This window comes from Piliocolobus tephrosceles, chromosome 14 (genome assembly GCF_002776525.5).
Source record: "Piliocolobus tephrosceles isolate RC106 chromosome 14, ASM277652v3, whole genome shotgun sequence".
Classification (NCBI taxonomy): domain Eukaryota; kingdom Metazoa; phylum Chordata; class Mammalia; order Primates; family Cercopithecidae; genus Piliocolobus; species Piliocolobus tephrosceles.
In genome coordinates this window covers 10552603-10566650 of record NC_045447.1, presented here as the reverse complement: position 1 = coordinate 10566650, position 14048 = coordinate 10552603, and the positions used below count along the sequence as shown (strand labels likewise).

At 57.3% G+C, this 14048-nt stretch overlaps 2 protein-coding genes across 2 annotated transcripts in view; both read right to left on the bottom strand.

Annotated features, from left to right (window-relative positions):
* PIP5KL1 (phosphatidylinositol-4-phosphate 5-kinase like 1) overlaps positions 1-4554 on the bottom strand; it is a 7144-nt gene extending 2590 nt beyond the window's left edge. The window contains exons 1-7 of the mRNA XM_026457119.2: positions 4506-4554; positions 3477-3674; positions 2220-2270; positions 1850-2004; positions 1433-1557; positions 1080-1114; positions 936-991 (exon numbers count right to left, since the gene is read on the bottom strand). Of these exons, the coding sequence (XP_026312904.1) occupies positions 936-991; positions 1080-1114; positions 1433-1557; positions 1850-2004; positions 2220-2270; positions 3477-3674; positions 4506-4535 (650 nt within the window). The 5' untranslated portion in view covers positions 4536-4554. The remainder of the gene's footprint in view (positions 1-935; positions 992-1079; positions 1115-1432; positions 1558-1849; positions 2005-2219; positions 2271-3476; positions 3675-4505) is intronic.
* Positions 4555-8838: 4284 nt separating this feature from the next.
* Positions 8839-12943, bottom strand: DPM2 (dolichyl-phosphate mannosyltransferase subunit 2, regulatory). The gene is made up of 4 exons (XM_023217066.2): positions 11844-12943; positions 11466-11555; positions 10277-10379; positions 8839-9526 (listed from the first exon to the last, which is right to left on the bottom strand). The coding sequence occupies exons 1-4, from the start codon at positions 11844-11846 to the stop codon at positions 9468-9470; spliced, it is 255 nt and encodes an 84-aa protein (XP_023072834.1). The 5' UTR covers positions 11847-12943; the 3' UTR covers positions 8839-9467.
* Between the last annotated feature and the right edge of the window lie 1105 nt (positions 12944-14048).

The following is a 14048-nucleotide window of genomic DNA, read 5'->3' as shown; positions in this document are numbered from 1 at the left end:
CCCTTCCTTCCTTCCTTTTATTTTTTGAGATGGAATCTCACCTGCTTCTTTCTTTTTTTAGAGAAGGTCTTACTCTGTCACCCAGGCTGGAGTGCAGTGAAACAAACACGGCTCACTAAAGCCTCGACCATCTGGGCTCAAGCAATCCTCCCAAGTGTCTGGGACTACAGGCACATGCCACCACACCCAGCTAATTTTTTCATTTTTTGTAGAGGCAGGGTCTCACTATATTGCCCAGGGTGGTCTACAACTCCTGGGTTCAAGTAATCCTCCTGCCTTGGCCTCCCAAAGCGCTGTGATTACAAGCGAGACCCACCATGCCCGGCCCTACAGCTGAACCCCGGGCTATTATTGTTTCTGAGTTAAAGGTAAGAGCAGAGCAGGCATTCACACTCAGGCCACTGGAGGCCCAGCCCAGGCTTGAGCCCTGCCTGTGCCTGCCTCTGGACACCTTGTTACCCCTGAAGGTGTCCCAGACACAGGGATCCAACCCCAGGCGGAGGCACCAGGAGGGCCTGGGGGCAGCCAATGGCCGGGCGGGGGTGGGGGGCAGGGAACTTGTGGGCAGAGCCAGCGCTGGAGGGCACAGGGGGCTACTGGTGCAGTCAGAGGCTAGGTCTGAGTCGCTGCTCTCCACATGTTAGCTGTGTGGCCTTCTCCTTCCTCGGTTTCTCATCTAGGAAGGAGGATAAGAGCTGCCCCTCAGCGTCTTTCTGGGAATTAAAAAGCATGAGAAGGGCCCAACACGGCGCCTAACGCACACTGAGTGCTCCAGATATGCTGGGCGTGAGCGTCACTGTCTCTGACCCACCAGATCTTGGGAACGCCCCTTCTCCTTCCTGGGCCTCAGTTTCACCTTCTGGCTAGTGAGTGTGGGTGCTTCAGGCGGTGAGTTTCGGCTGGGGTGGGGCACCAAACCTGCTTGGGCCACTCACCTCTCGGAGATGCGGCCGGCGGGGTAGAAGACGCTCTGCATGACGATGAAGTACGTCTGGGGGCCGGGACAGGGAGTGAGGGAGGCCGGCTGTCGCCCTCCAGCCGCCCGCTCCGCCCAGCCACCTCTCCTTGGCTTCACCCACCTTCTTTCCCCGGTCCACCCGCAGACTGTGCACTCCTGGAAGGGGAGAGGGCGCCGAATGAGGATCCCCAAACTTCACGACCCGGGGTGCATCTGGCACCAGTCCCAGCGCCAGGCCACGCCTCCTTCTCAAGATCCGCGGCACTCGGACCCTTCCTTGTCTGGGGTCCGGATCCCGACCCAATCCCACCCCTAAACCCAACCCCAGTGGTGCCCTGCCCCCACGCATGTCCCCAACCCCATGCCCTACAACCCCAAATCCGCCCATTTGGGCCCCGCCCACATACCCCACCCTCCCCAGGTATGTTACCGCCTAGGACCGGCCCCCACCGAGCCGCGTCCCCAGCCGCGTACCCAGCAACCGCGCCAGCAGCGAGTGCGGGTGCCGCTGCAGGTGCTGCACGTAGCGGGGCAGGTGGGCGAGCAGAGCCTGCACCTCTCGGCGCCCCTGGGTCTTCAGGAAGAAGCGCTGGTCGTGGCTGGGGGACAAGAGAAAGAGGTCACTGCCCAGGCCTGACTGGAGCGGCTCTCACTCGGCCCCCTTCCCCGACCTGTGCACGTGGATCTCGCTACCAGGTCTCGGCACCGCCCCTCTAGCCTTCGGCCCTCGCACTCCTCTCCTCCCCCATCTGTCCACCGTCCGGCCTTGACGCTCCCAGATCAGGGCCGCTCTGTTTCTCTCTTCAGGCGGCCTTCCCCGCCACTGGGAATTCTGCCCTCCCAGCCAGGGGTACCACTCCCACCCCTGCCCCACCCCTGCCGCAAGCTCACGACAGGAAGAAGCTGGCCTTGCTCTTGGAGGTGCTGAGGAACTGCAAGTAGGGGCCGCCGGGGCCCAGGGCAGCCTGATAGTCCTCCTCCACCAGGCCCAGGGAGCGGCGCAGCCAGGCAAAGGCGGGGCCGGCCAGCGTGCCCAGCTCGAAGCCCTGCAGGGGAGGAAGAGCCTCCTCTGGAGTGTCTGCGTGGGCCCGGGTGTGTGCAGTTGGTCCTGGGACAGGAGGGTCAGGGTGACTACACCCTTTCTGCAAGGCCCAAGGCTCAGGGACAAGACTTCAGCCCCACTGCACAGATGGGAAAACTGCAGAGGAGAGAGCAAGACCAGCACACGCCCCTCCCCAGATGGGAGTCTGGGGCCTCCTACCTCATGAACCTGGGTTAGGACCTCCGAGAAATCGTCCTGGGAGGGTGGCCCCTGCAGGGAGAGGTAGAGGAGCTCAGGGCAACCCCTCAGGCCCCTGCTGCCTGCCCCAGGATCTCCAGATGTCCTGCACCTGGCCCACCCCCCATCTCCTCCAATTTGATCCCTTCAGCAAACTGGGACCGGAGTTGTTTCTGGGTGTGCCTGAGTTGGGCAGATGCGTTGCTCACCCTCCCAGGGCTGCCAGGGGGACAAGAGTGACCCACGGCAAGGCCTGAGTGTATTTCATCCATTCTGGGTCCCCAGCACCAGGCCATGAGTTCAAGCCAGGCACGTTCCCAGACTCACAGGCTGGCCAAGTGAAGCCAGATTCCGTCCAGTACAAGGGGATGGCTCTGAAGCCAAGGGAGCTGCCCGATGCAACCTGGGAGGGGAAAAATCAGAGAAGGCTTCCTGGGGGTGGGGCCTCTAAGCTGAAATCTAAAGGGTAGTGGAGAGAAGGAGCAGGGTGCTCTCAGCAGTAGAAACAGCACTGGTGGCTGCCAGCAAGGGAAGGAGGGCCCAAGTGGCTGAAGCCAGTCAGGGAGGGATGGTGTGTGAACAAGGCTGGATGCAGCTAGATCTGGAGGTCATGCTGAGTACTGGGGAGCCATGGAAGCTTTTCAGCAGGTGATGAGGTCAGTTTTCGAGTTAGAGAACTCCCTCGTGTCTCTGCACTCTCCCTGGATCTCCAGGTCCCTGTGCCCGGATGTGGCCTATGGAATGTGGTCCCACTGCGCACACATGCACACACACGAACGCCACACACATGCTCACCCAGGCCCGCCCAGCTGCTGAGCTTGCAGTTGGGCCACCTTTCTGCTGAGCCAGCCCTGCCTCAGCCTGAGCTCCAGAGAGGATGGGCCAGGCCAGTAGGGTGGGGGTGGGTCCTTTTTCAACCATACACCCTGGCAGGGCTGGGAGGGCCTCAGAAACCAAGGAGTATCATCTCCCCCTATTATACAGATGGGGACACTGAGGCCCAGAGAGAGACAGAGACCCACCTGGAGTCACACAGCAACCACCTGAGTCAGGGGGTTCCTCACACGCCCAACACACCCCAGACGTTCCAGCTCCCACATCACAGTGTTCCTCCCTCTCTGCCTTCCTCCCCTTGATGTCCCTCTCTGATCCCCACACCTGCAGTTTTAGCCAGACAGGGCATCAGCCACGTCTTGCTATTGCTGGTGTGGACATTCATGGGACGGATGGGCCACTCACCGTGGGTGGGTGGTCCATGGAGACCTGGGTGGCAGCCCACAGCCCTGCCTGCATCATGCACGTCATCCCATGCAGTTCATGCCCCGGGCTGATCTCAAACAGGCCCAGGCGAGACTGCTTATCTCGGAGGCGCCAGAGAAGCCCCCGGCGGCTGGAGGTGACTGCTCTGCATCCAGTCTCAGGGGAGGGGGCCAGGACCTGGTGGGAGGACACAAACAGCCTGTGGCAGCGTCACAGAGGAAAAAGATCAGGGTTCAAGTCCCACTTCCACTACTTGTGAGACTTCCCCTCATCTCTCTCTGCCTCAGTTTCTTCAGCTGTAAAATAGATGATGCTGGTACCCAAGAGGGGCCACACAGTGCCTGGCATGCAGTCAGCACCCAAATAGAGCAATGGTTATGATTATCAGTAGATAGGGCGTGAGCTCTGCAGTCAAACCTGGCCTGAGACAGACTGTCTCTCACCAACCTTGTGACCTTAGGTAAGTCGCCTAACCTTTCTGTGCCTTATTTATTCATCTGCAACGTGAAAACTAGAACAGCTTTTTTGTGGCAGGTATGAACTCTTGTTACTGTTGAGTTTGAGCTCCTTGCATGGGAGCCCTTGATAACAGGAGCTGTGATGCCGGTGGTTCGGTCACAACTATTCCATTCGCCTATGCTGAGCGCCTCCAGGCCAGCACTGAGGGGCCAGCACGATGCTGGTCATAGCCGCTGACCCACCAGTAGTGGGCATCCACTGTGTGCCCCGCACTGGATGAGAGCTTCACCTCCTAACAGCACCCTGAAGGAGGAGCTTTAGCATCCTCTCCATTTTCCCGATGAGGAAACTGAGGAAGTGCTGAGGGATCTCCGCCAGGCCGCCCCTCGGCATACCTGGTGCCCCGTGTGGGGCGTGTCCTGGTCTTCGCCGGCTGCAGGGCCGCTCCCTGGCTTGGATGGGGGCGTGTCCGCGCCGCGCGCCGAGGGGAGGCCCGACCCCTGCCCACCAACCCTTCCCTCTCCTGTCCTCTCTCGGGTCCGCACCTACCTCGCGGGGCCCGGGGCTCGGCGCAGCCATCGCCCCCGCAGCAGCTTCCCGGGCTTTGGCCGCGTTCCCCGCCGCCCCGCTGCGGGAGTCAGGCCCCGCCCCTGCCTCGCGGCCGACCAATCGGGTGACGCCGACCGCGGCTGCATCCAATCTGCACGGGAGGCGCTGGCGATGGCCTGCGGGTCCCGCCCCCGCGGCTGCAGCATCCTTCAGACCTCGGTCCCGCTGGGGCGGGGCCGCCGGACGTTGGCTGGGGTCCCGCGAAGGGAGCACCCCCATTTTCCGCCCTGGGCTGGGGGACTCGGGTCGCTAGGGCCGCCTGGGGAGGCGAGTAACCTAAATCCTGTGCCACCCACCCATTCTGGCGTGAAATTCCCTTTGCCTGTCTTTTGGGTGAAAAAACTGAGTGATCTAGAGAAAGAAGTCACTACCTCTAGGTCACACAGGAGAGTCGGGACATCCATTCACTGAACACATAGATATTGAACACCCACTGTGGGCCAGCAGTGCTAGGCCCTGGGGATTTAGTGGTAAGCGAGAGGGAGGGGCTCAGCTGCCTGCGTGGTCTTTAAAAGCATAATTCAGATGATGTCACTCTCGTGCTTAAAGCCTCCAGTGGCTCCCATGGCAATGGAACAAAACCCAAACGCCTCACCCTGACCCCAGGCCCATCTCAAACCACTCACCCTACACTTACCACTCAGCCGCCCAGACCCTCCTGTTCCTTACCCGCCAAACTCTCCCATTAAGGCGTCTGCATTTTCTATTCCCTCTACTTGAAACTCTTGGCCGGGCGCGGTGGCTCAAGCCTGTAATCCCAGCACTTTGGGAGGCCGAGACGGGTGGATCACGAGGTCAGGAGATCGAGACCATCCTGGTCTACACGGTGAAACCCCCGTCTCTACTAAAAATACAAAAACTAGCCGGGCAAGGTGGCGGGCGCCTGTAGTCCCAGCTACTCGGGAGGCTGAGGCAGGAGAATGGCGTAAACCCGGGAGGCGGAGCTTGCAGTGAGCTGAGATCCGGCCACTGCACTCCAGCCTGGGTGACAGAGCGAGACTCCGTCTCAAAAAAAAAAAAAAAAAAGAAACTCTTGACCCCAGACTGCCACTTGCCTTGTTCTTTCATCACCTTGCCAGACTCCAGCAGAGTGCTCCCTTCCCCCACTCCTGATCACATCACTTTTATTTTCTTCACCACCCTAACACTGTCAGAGACTGTCTTGTTTATTGTTTATCACGTCTCCCCCTGGAGTGGGAATGCCATGAAAGTGGGGCCATGTCACTCCTGCTTCCTGGCTGAGTGCCTGGCACAAGACTGTCTTGGATGAGTGTCTATGGGACCAAGGTGAGTAGGGTGTGCAAAGGGCCTTGGTGAGTCCAGGAAGTGAAAGGCTAGAGTGGCTGGAGTGAAGAAGGGAAAGCAGGCTGGGAGGCAGGGCCTTGTGGGGACCCAGAGAGGTATTGTGGGTACGGGTGTGAGTGTGAGGCGCCAAGGTGCGAGGGTTTTGTTTGTTTTGAGACAGAATCTCGCTCTCTTGCCCACGCTGGAGTGCAATGGCTCACTGCAACCTCTGCCTCCGGGTTCAAGTGATTCTCATGCCTCAGCCTCCCAAGTAGCTGGGATTACAGGCACGCATCACCATGCCCAGCTAATTTTTTTTTTCTTTTTTTCTGAGACAGTCTTGCCCTGTCGCCCAGGCTGGAGTGCAGTGGTGCGGTATTGGCTAACTTCAACCTCTGCCTCCCAGGTTCAAGCGATTCTTCTGCCTCAGCCTCCTGAGTAGCTGGGACTACAGCCACGTGCTACCATGCTGGGCTAATTTTTTTTTTTTTTTTTTAGACGGAGTCTCTCTCTGTTGTCAGGCTGGAGTGCAGTGGCGCGATCCCGGCTCACTTCAACCTCCGACTTCCCAGTTCAAGTAATTCTCCTGCCTCAGCCTCCTGAGTAGCTAGGATTACAGGCATGCACCACCACGTCCAGCTAATTTTTGTATTTTTAGTAGAACCGGGGTTTCACCATGTTGGCCAGGATGGTATTGATCTCTTGACCTTGTGATCCACCCGCCTCAGCCTCCCAAAGTGCTGGGATTACAGGCGTGAGACACCACGCCCAGCCATTTTTGTATTTTTAGTAGAAACGGGGTTTCACCATGTTGGCCAGGCTGGTCTTGAACTCCTGACCTCAAGTGATCCACCCACCCTGGCCTCCCAAAGTGCTGGGATTACAGGCATGAGCCACCGTGCCTGGTCAAGGTGCACATTTTTGAAGGGCACTGGTTGTTATGCATAGTTGGACTGGTGGGGCCAGAGTGGGCAGAAGTGGTGAGGAAGCCATCTGGGACTTAGGGCAGAGGATGGTGGCTTTGCATCAGGAAGGTGGCTAGAGGCCGGGAGAAAAGGGGAGGATTGATAAAGCTTGGGGTCCTGTGGATGGGGGGATGAGGAAGAAAGCCAGGTTAAGGACATGGGACACCAGTCACTAGAGGGGGCAAGGCATGAGGAGGAGAGCCAGATTTGGAAGTCTGAGAATTCAGCTCATGAGAGAATGCATTTGAGGTTCCCACCATGGCATCTGATGAGGGTGTCAGGTGGGCAGCTGGGCCATGTGCAGCGCATTGGGCCAGAGGTGAGCCTGGCGAGAGTGAGAAGGCTTGTGACACATCCCTGAGGAGCCCAGCATCACGTGGCAGAAGACAGCATGAGTGAGACATCAAATAGCAGAATGGTCGTCACAGTCGGGCATGGTAGCTCATGCCTGCAATCCCAGCACTTTGGGAGGCTGAGGCAGGCAGATCACCTGAGGTCAGGAGTTTGAAACCAGCCTGGTCAATAAGGCAAAACTCCATCTCTACTAAAAATACAAAAAAAATTTGCTGCTGGGCGTGGTGGCAGGCGCCTGTAATCCCAGCTACGAGGGAGACTGAGGCAGGAGGATCACTTGAACCCAGGAGGCAGAGGTTGCAGTGAGCCAAGATTGCACCACTGCACTCCAGCCTAGGCAGCAGAGAGACTCTGTCTCAAACCAACAAACAAAAAGAACGGTCATCACAGACATCAAGAAAGTGGCTGAGAGCGGATCAGGGGATATCACAGGCCAAATGCAGCTGAGTCAAGCAGACATCCTTTGGATTTAAAGAGCGGACATCGACTGGGCATGGTGGCTTATGCCTGTAATCCCAGCACTTTGGGGGGCCAAGGCAGGCGGACAGCCTGAAGTCAAGAGTTCAAGACTAGCCTGACCAACATGGAGAAACCCAGTCTCTACAAAAAATACAAAATTAGCCGGGTGTGGTGGCTCATGCCTGTAATCCCAGCTACTCGGGAGGCTGAGACAGGATAATCACTTGAACTCAGGAGGTGGAGGTTGCAGTGAGCCGAGATCATGCCATTGCACTCCAGCCTGGGCAACAAGAGCGAAACTTCATCACAAAAAAATAAATAAAGAGTGGACACTGCTGGTGGCCTCAGTGGCTGGAGCCTGCCTGGAGAGATGGGGCCAGATGCTGAGTGTGGCAGGAGGTGAGGAAATGCAGGAGGCAGATGTGGACCCCCTTTGGGGAAGCTTGGTGGTGAAATGGACAGAGGGAGACACTTAGTGGGAACTACTGGGTTGATGGAGGGCCTGTAAGTGGGATCCCAGAGCACACTTAGGAAACAGTGGGAGAATCCTGTGGAGATTTTTCTCACAACAGGGGCGGGCTATCTGTGACCTCAGGCTCCCACTATAGTAGTTGGGGGTTGGTGGATTAGGATCCAGAGCCTAAGTAGGCAGCTCTGCCTGGACTGGAGGACAGAGTATGGAACAGGCGGGGCTGGGTGTCTGCAGTTGGCCTCTTTTTTTCTCTGTGATGAGGAAGATACCTCTGCCAAATGGAAGAAGAGCGAGGGTCCCGGGTTTGAGGAATGGGGGTTTATACTAGGTGCGGTGGCAAATGGGAGAGCCAGCTGCCCAGGCGCGGTGGGACTGCTGGAAGGCTGGGGGCTGGGCCAGTCCAGCCAACCTGAACACACAGCAGCCTTCGCTGCTCAGGGCCACGTTAAGTTGGGCTGTGGGGCTTTTAGGGGAGTGGCCCAAGGGTCCCTAAAGTAATAAATCCAACCTGCCCAAGCTGGCACAGAGGAGGCACGGCACAGGGGTGCCAGGGCCTTCAGTGACTCCCAGCTGTGAGCTCCATTGGGTAGGACGCACATCTCTCCCAGTCCCTGCTGTATCCCCAGCGCACAGGGTCAGGGCAGAAGGCCCCTGAGTCACCCCCACTCTACAGGATCTCCTGACCCAAGACCACTCCCAGCCCGCTCCAGCCCCGACCCTGGGTGAACACAGCACAGAGACAAACACATCATCAGTGTTTATTGGTCAGCTCTCCCAAACAGGCCAGCCCTGGGCCTTTGGGGCTGGGCCTCCATGGGGAGCGGTCGGTCAGCAGCTAATATGCCCTGAGCCCCAGGGCTGGTGCTGGGGTCTGTCAGTCCTTCCCCAGGCGTTCCAGGTCCAGAAGGCTTTGTGGGGTCTTGGGCTGTGTCAGGCAAAGGAAAGCTGCCTTGCTGGAGGAGCAGGACTTGTGGAGAGAGGTCAGAGAGGTCACACATGCGGACTTAGAACCTGCTAAGTCCAATGTCAGCATGTGACAGGAGGGGAAGTGAGGCAAAATGGCAGAACCCAGGGGAAAAGGTGGCAAGGAGTCTGAGAGTGAGAGTGGGAGACCAGCATCTTTTAGGCCCTGAGCAAGAAGAGGGTGACTGGAGTCTTCCAGGTATTCCTCCCTCCTAGCTTCTGGAAGTGAGAGTCAGGGAGGGGGCTCCGGTCAGGCAGGGGTAAGCTCCATGTCATGGGGACTCTGCAGGACAGGCAGGCTTGAGGCGCCACTGTGCCTGGACAGGTTCTGCAGGCTCCCCTACTTGGTCCCTGTGCTGGAGGGGAAGCAGAGAAGGGGCTGCCAGCCTCATCCCCGCAGGACCTTCACTGAGCCTTCTTGGTCACCCTCTCGCTCTTCAGCATCACGTAGGTGATGAACAGTCCTGGAATACATAGACCAGAAAGGCCACGTAACATCTAAGCTCAGGGCTGCTGGGAGGCCAGGGCACGACACAGCAGAGCCACCCACATGCAGGGCTGTGAACCTACCCAACCACCCTCCAGGGAACCTGCTCATCTCCCTGGTCATTTGTCAAGCCATACGTCCACTCACATTCATTCAACAAACACCAACTGATTGCCTGCCTCAGGCAAGATGCTGCATTTAGTGTTTCAGATTCCAAGGGGAACAAGATCCACCCATCTACAGATCACCCAGTCAACCACTTGTCCACCTACATACCTACCCACCTCCTACACCTCACCCACCCACCCATCCAGGCACCCGGCTCTTGACTGACTCATCCAAATGACTTTCTGAGCACAACCTCAGTGCCATAGCCCATTCTAGATGCACGGTAATGATGGAGACACAGTTCCCGCCCCTAGGAAGCTATGAGAGAGAGAGGTGCAGGAATTAGAAGCCAGGGTGACAAGAGAGTGACTGAGGTGTGAGCAGAGTGATGATGGGGTTGGGGGCAGGAAAGAGGGGGACAGGTCATTGGAGTCCAAAAAGCCTGGGGCACCAGGAAACCCAGAGGTTACTGACTGGCAGCCTCGAAGGATGAACAGGAAAACCCCACGGTGAGTTCGGGGCAAGGAGCTTCCAGCAGTGCCAAAGTGTGGAAGCATGTTCAGTGGTGGGGTCCTCCCGAAACCCTGCCCGGGATCAAGGGGAGGAGGTGATGACTTACCCACAAACAGGAGCAGCAGGAGGCCTGCAGCCAGTGGGATGGCGACAGCATAGGCTCGGGGCAGGAAATACTTGTGGATGACATGCTGACTGTCGATGAATGGCTGGCATTGAGGGCAGAGCTCTGGTGAGCCTTGCTCGCCTTGCCCAGCCCCCAAGCCCAAACATACCACCTCCACCATCTAAGGGGTTGGCCCATTCAGAGCACTGGGCCTGCATTTGCTTTTCTTTAAGATTATGGCATTTGGGTGTCGTGGTTTGTTTCCTTCCTTAATTTCTTTTTTTTTTTTTTCTTTTTTTTTGAGACAGAGTCTTGCTCTATCACCCAGGCTGGAGTGCAGTGGCCGGATCTCAGCTCACTGCAAGCTCCACCTCCCGGGTTTACGCCATTCTCCTGCCTCAGCCTCCCGAGTAGCTGGGACTACAAGCGCCCGCCACCTCGCCCGGCTAGTTTTTTGCATTTTTTAGTAGAGACGGGGTTTCACTGGGTTAGCCAGGATGGTCTCGATCTCCTGACCTTGTGATCCGCCAGTCTCGGCCTCCCAAAGTGCTGGGATTACAGGCTTGAGCCACCGCGCCCGGCCTCCTTCCTTAATTTCTTATTGGTATTTACTGGGCACTTGCTTTGGTGCCTGCCATAGGTTGGTGGTGGGGACAAGAGAACAGGGGACAAGAGACCTGCCCTGAGGCACTCACAGCCTAGCAAATAGTACATGAGGAATCCTCGACTGACTCCCAACCTGGGCCTCCAGGGATTCTTCACTAATATTTTTTCCCTAAAGGATAGCAAGTTCTGCACTTCCAAACACACTGCACTTCTTAAGCAATGACCAACAAGTTTTCCCACAAGAAAAAAGTATCCTAAAGGCCTTCACAAATATCACTGGCGCTGGCCATGCCTGAGTCAGCAGGCTAACCCAGAAGGAACATAACTCCCCCAAAAGTCAAAGCAAGCTGGAAACAGAGTTTTAAGTGTAGCAGCTAAGGATGCAATCTTGGGCCAGATCCTTCTCCCCGAGCCTCAGCTATCTCATCTATAAAATGCGGCACCACTGGCATCTTCCTCATAGGGTTGTTCTGGAGATGAGGCAGGCAATGAAGCCAGCGCCCTGCCTAGAACCTACATAGAAGTTGCTTTGGCGGTGCCAGGGCTACAGGAAGGTGAGCAGCGGACGGGGAGAATGACATACCAAGAGAATCACCCAGGCGGTGTAGTAGGTGAAGATGATCAGGCTAACGGCGACGAGGCCGAGTCCCACCACCTGGTCTGTCCCCGTGGCCTGGAGAAAAGGGAGGTCTCAGCTGACGAAGTGACTCTATTTTGGCGCACTGATGGAGGCGGGGCGTCGCGGCCCGATCACAGTCTAAGCTTCCCATTCAACAGACGCTAGAGGGCTGACTAGGGATCAGTTTCTAGGATGGGAGAGAATGCCAGGCCTCCGCGTTGTCGTCCCTACAATAGGGGGGCGGGAGAGCAATCCCCTTTCCAGTGCCCATGCCCCAGCTCCTGAGCACCCGAGACCCTACCCCCAGACGCCCCTATCTCCGGCACTCTGTCCCAATCTCACCATTTCCGCGCGCGTTCAGTCACCGGAGCCGCAAGCCACATCCGGTTCCGGATTCACGCTTTTCCGGCTTTGGACTGCGGAGCGCGCCGGGAGTTGTAGTCTCCAGGCCGGCTCAGGCCCACGTCGTCCGAGACTAGCAGGAACCGCCTCCTCTCCTTTGCATATCGGGCAAGTGTAGTTCTCAAGAGCATTGTGAGGCCGGTTGCTGCCCGAATCTCCCTAGGGAATGGGACCGAGTTGGGGACCCAGACTCCCTGGCCTTCATGGCCACAGTCCTGTCGCCGCCCCACCAAAAGCCAATCTCTAAGTATCCCAAAGTCCTGGGGTCAGAGTGAGATGGGAGTGCGGGATCGGAAGTTCCATTTTTCAGATGGGAAAAGCGAGGCTCAGAGAAAGGTAGATCCCAATCCGAGTCAGTGGTGAAGCCGACACGGGAACTGGGGGCCGTAACTAGTCTGTAGGTGGGAGAGGCGCAGAGAATGTTCACTTTCCAGCCTAGGATGGGCAGGGGAGGGTCTGTCCCCAGCCCGCTTGAATGGGGAGGATTTGGATTGGTGGAGAGGAGGCGCCCTCCTCACCATCGCCTGGCCTCCCGGGCCACCCTCCGGATGTCCCCTCCCTTCTTTCACCGGCTGCCTCTGGCAGCAGCCCAGGCATGTTTCGGACCGGAACCCACGCACAGGCCCCTCCCCGGTCTTGGAGGGTCCTTCCTCTGAGAACAAAGGGATGTTGGGCCAGATCATCTTCCACACTTCTTCAGCTCCGAGATAGGAACGCGGTCCCCCACCACTCACCGGCGGCTGCTCCTCATCCATCCGGTCTCACTGGGACGCCACGTTCCTCAGGGAAGCCAGCTGGGAAGGGTTTTTTTTCTTTCTTAGAGATGGAGTTCTATGTTACCCAGGCTGGTGTCCAACTCCTGGGCTCAAGCGATCGTCCCAACTCGGCCTCCAAAAGTTTATAGGCTTGAGCCACCGTGCCCAGCCTCCTGTGCCTTTTAATTCACTGACACACTTGTTGATCCGGCCCTGTCAGCTCCCTGAGGGTAGGATCTGAGGTTCCTGCTGTATCCCTGGCACCCCGTGAAGGCTTGGCCCAAAGTAAGAGCTTTTTTTTTTTTTTTTTTTTTTTCCAGAGATGGGAGTCTCACTGTCGCCCAGGCTGCAGTGCAGTGGCATGTTCTCAGCTCATGCAACCTCTGCCTCCTGGGTTCAAGTGATTCTCCTGCCTCAGCCTCCCGAGTAGCTGGGACTACAGGCGCATGCCAACACGTCCAGCTAATTTTTGTATTTTTTAGTAGAGACGAGTTTTCACTGTGTTGGCTAGGTTGGTATCAAACTCTTGACCTCAGGTGATCTGCCCACCTCAGCCTCCAAAAGTGCTTGGGTTACAGGTGTGAGCCATCGCGCTCGGCCCAAAGTAAGAGTTTTGAACCAGCCAGCTTTAAAATTCAGTGATTGTTTAGATCCTGGAGTACAGCATCTGGACTCCAGGCCTCCCTGAGGGGTTATGTGGAGGCCTTTGGCCTGCTGTCCCCACCTGGGGGGTTTGGGGAGAGATGTGCTCTGAGCCTGGCATGGTTCACTCCCTCTGGCATTTATCTCCTTGGTTTGTTGGAAGCCCATCCTGTCACTCAGGCTGGAGTGCAATGGCACGATCTTGGCTCACTGCAACCTCTGCCTCCTGGGTTCAAGTGATTCTCCTGCCTCAGCCTCCTGAGTAGCTGGGATTACAGGCACCCACCACCACGCCCAGCTAATTTTTCTATTTTTAGTAGAGATGGGGTTTCTCCATATTGGTCAGGCTGGTCTCAAACCCCTGACCTCAGGTGATCTGCCTCCTGCCTCAGCCTCCCAAAGTGCTGGGATTATAGGCGTGAGCCACTGCGCCTGGCCAAGAGCAACATTTTTAAACCTACAATCCAATTATTTTCCCTTCTCTCTCAGGAGACTCTGGGCTCAGCTAGGAGCCCACTTTTACCTCCCTCCCCGGGTGTGCATATAACAGAGGAAGGGGCAGAATCCGCCTTCAGGGTTTAGAGGCTGTAAGTGGGGGTCAGCCCTGAGGAGTGGGGTGAATGCTATCCTGGGATAGAGATGGAGCCCTGGTGGCCTGATTCCTCCCGGCCTGGCCAGTACCATTGTACCTTCCTGTCACCTCCAAGCTCATTAAAGACCCAGAGTGACTTGCCTGTCCCAGAGCGAC

Excerpts from the sequence above, each read along its gene's own strand:
- DPM2 (XM_023217066.2), bottom strand. Across the intron at positions 10,380-11,465 it reads CCGCCTGGGTGATTCTCTTG|CCATTCATCGACAGTCAGCA; the intron begins GTATGTCATTCT and ends CCTCAATGCCAG. Across the intron at positions 9,527-10,276 it reads CCTGCTGCTCCTGTTTGTGG|GACTGTTCATCACCTACGTG; the intron begins GTAAGTCATCAC and ends TATGTATTCCAG.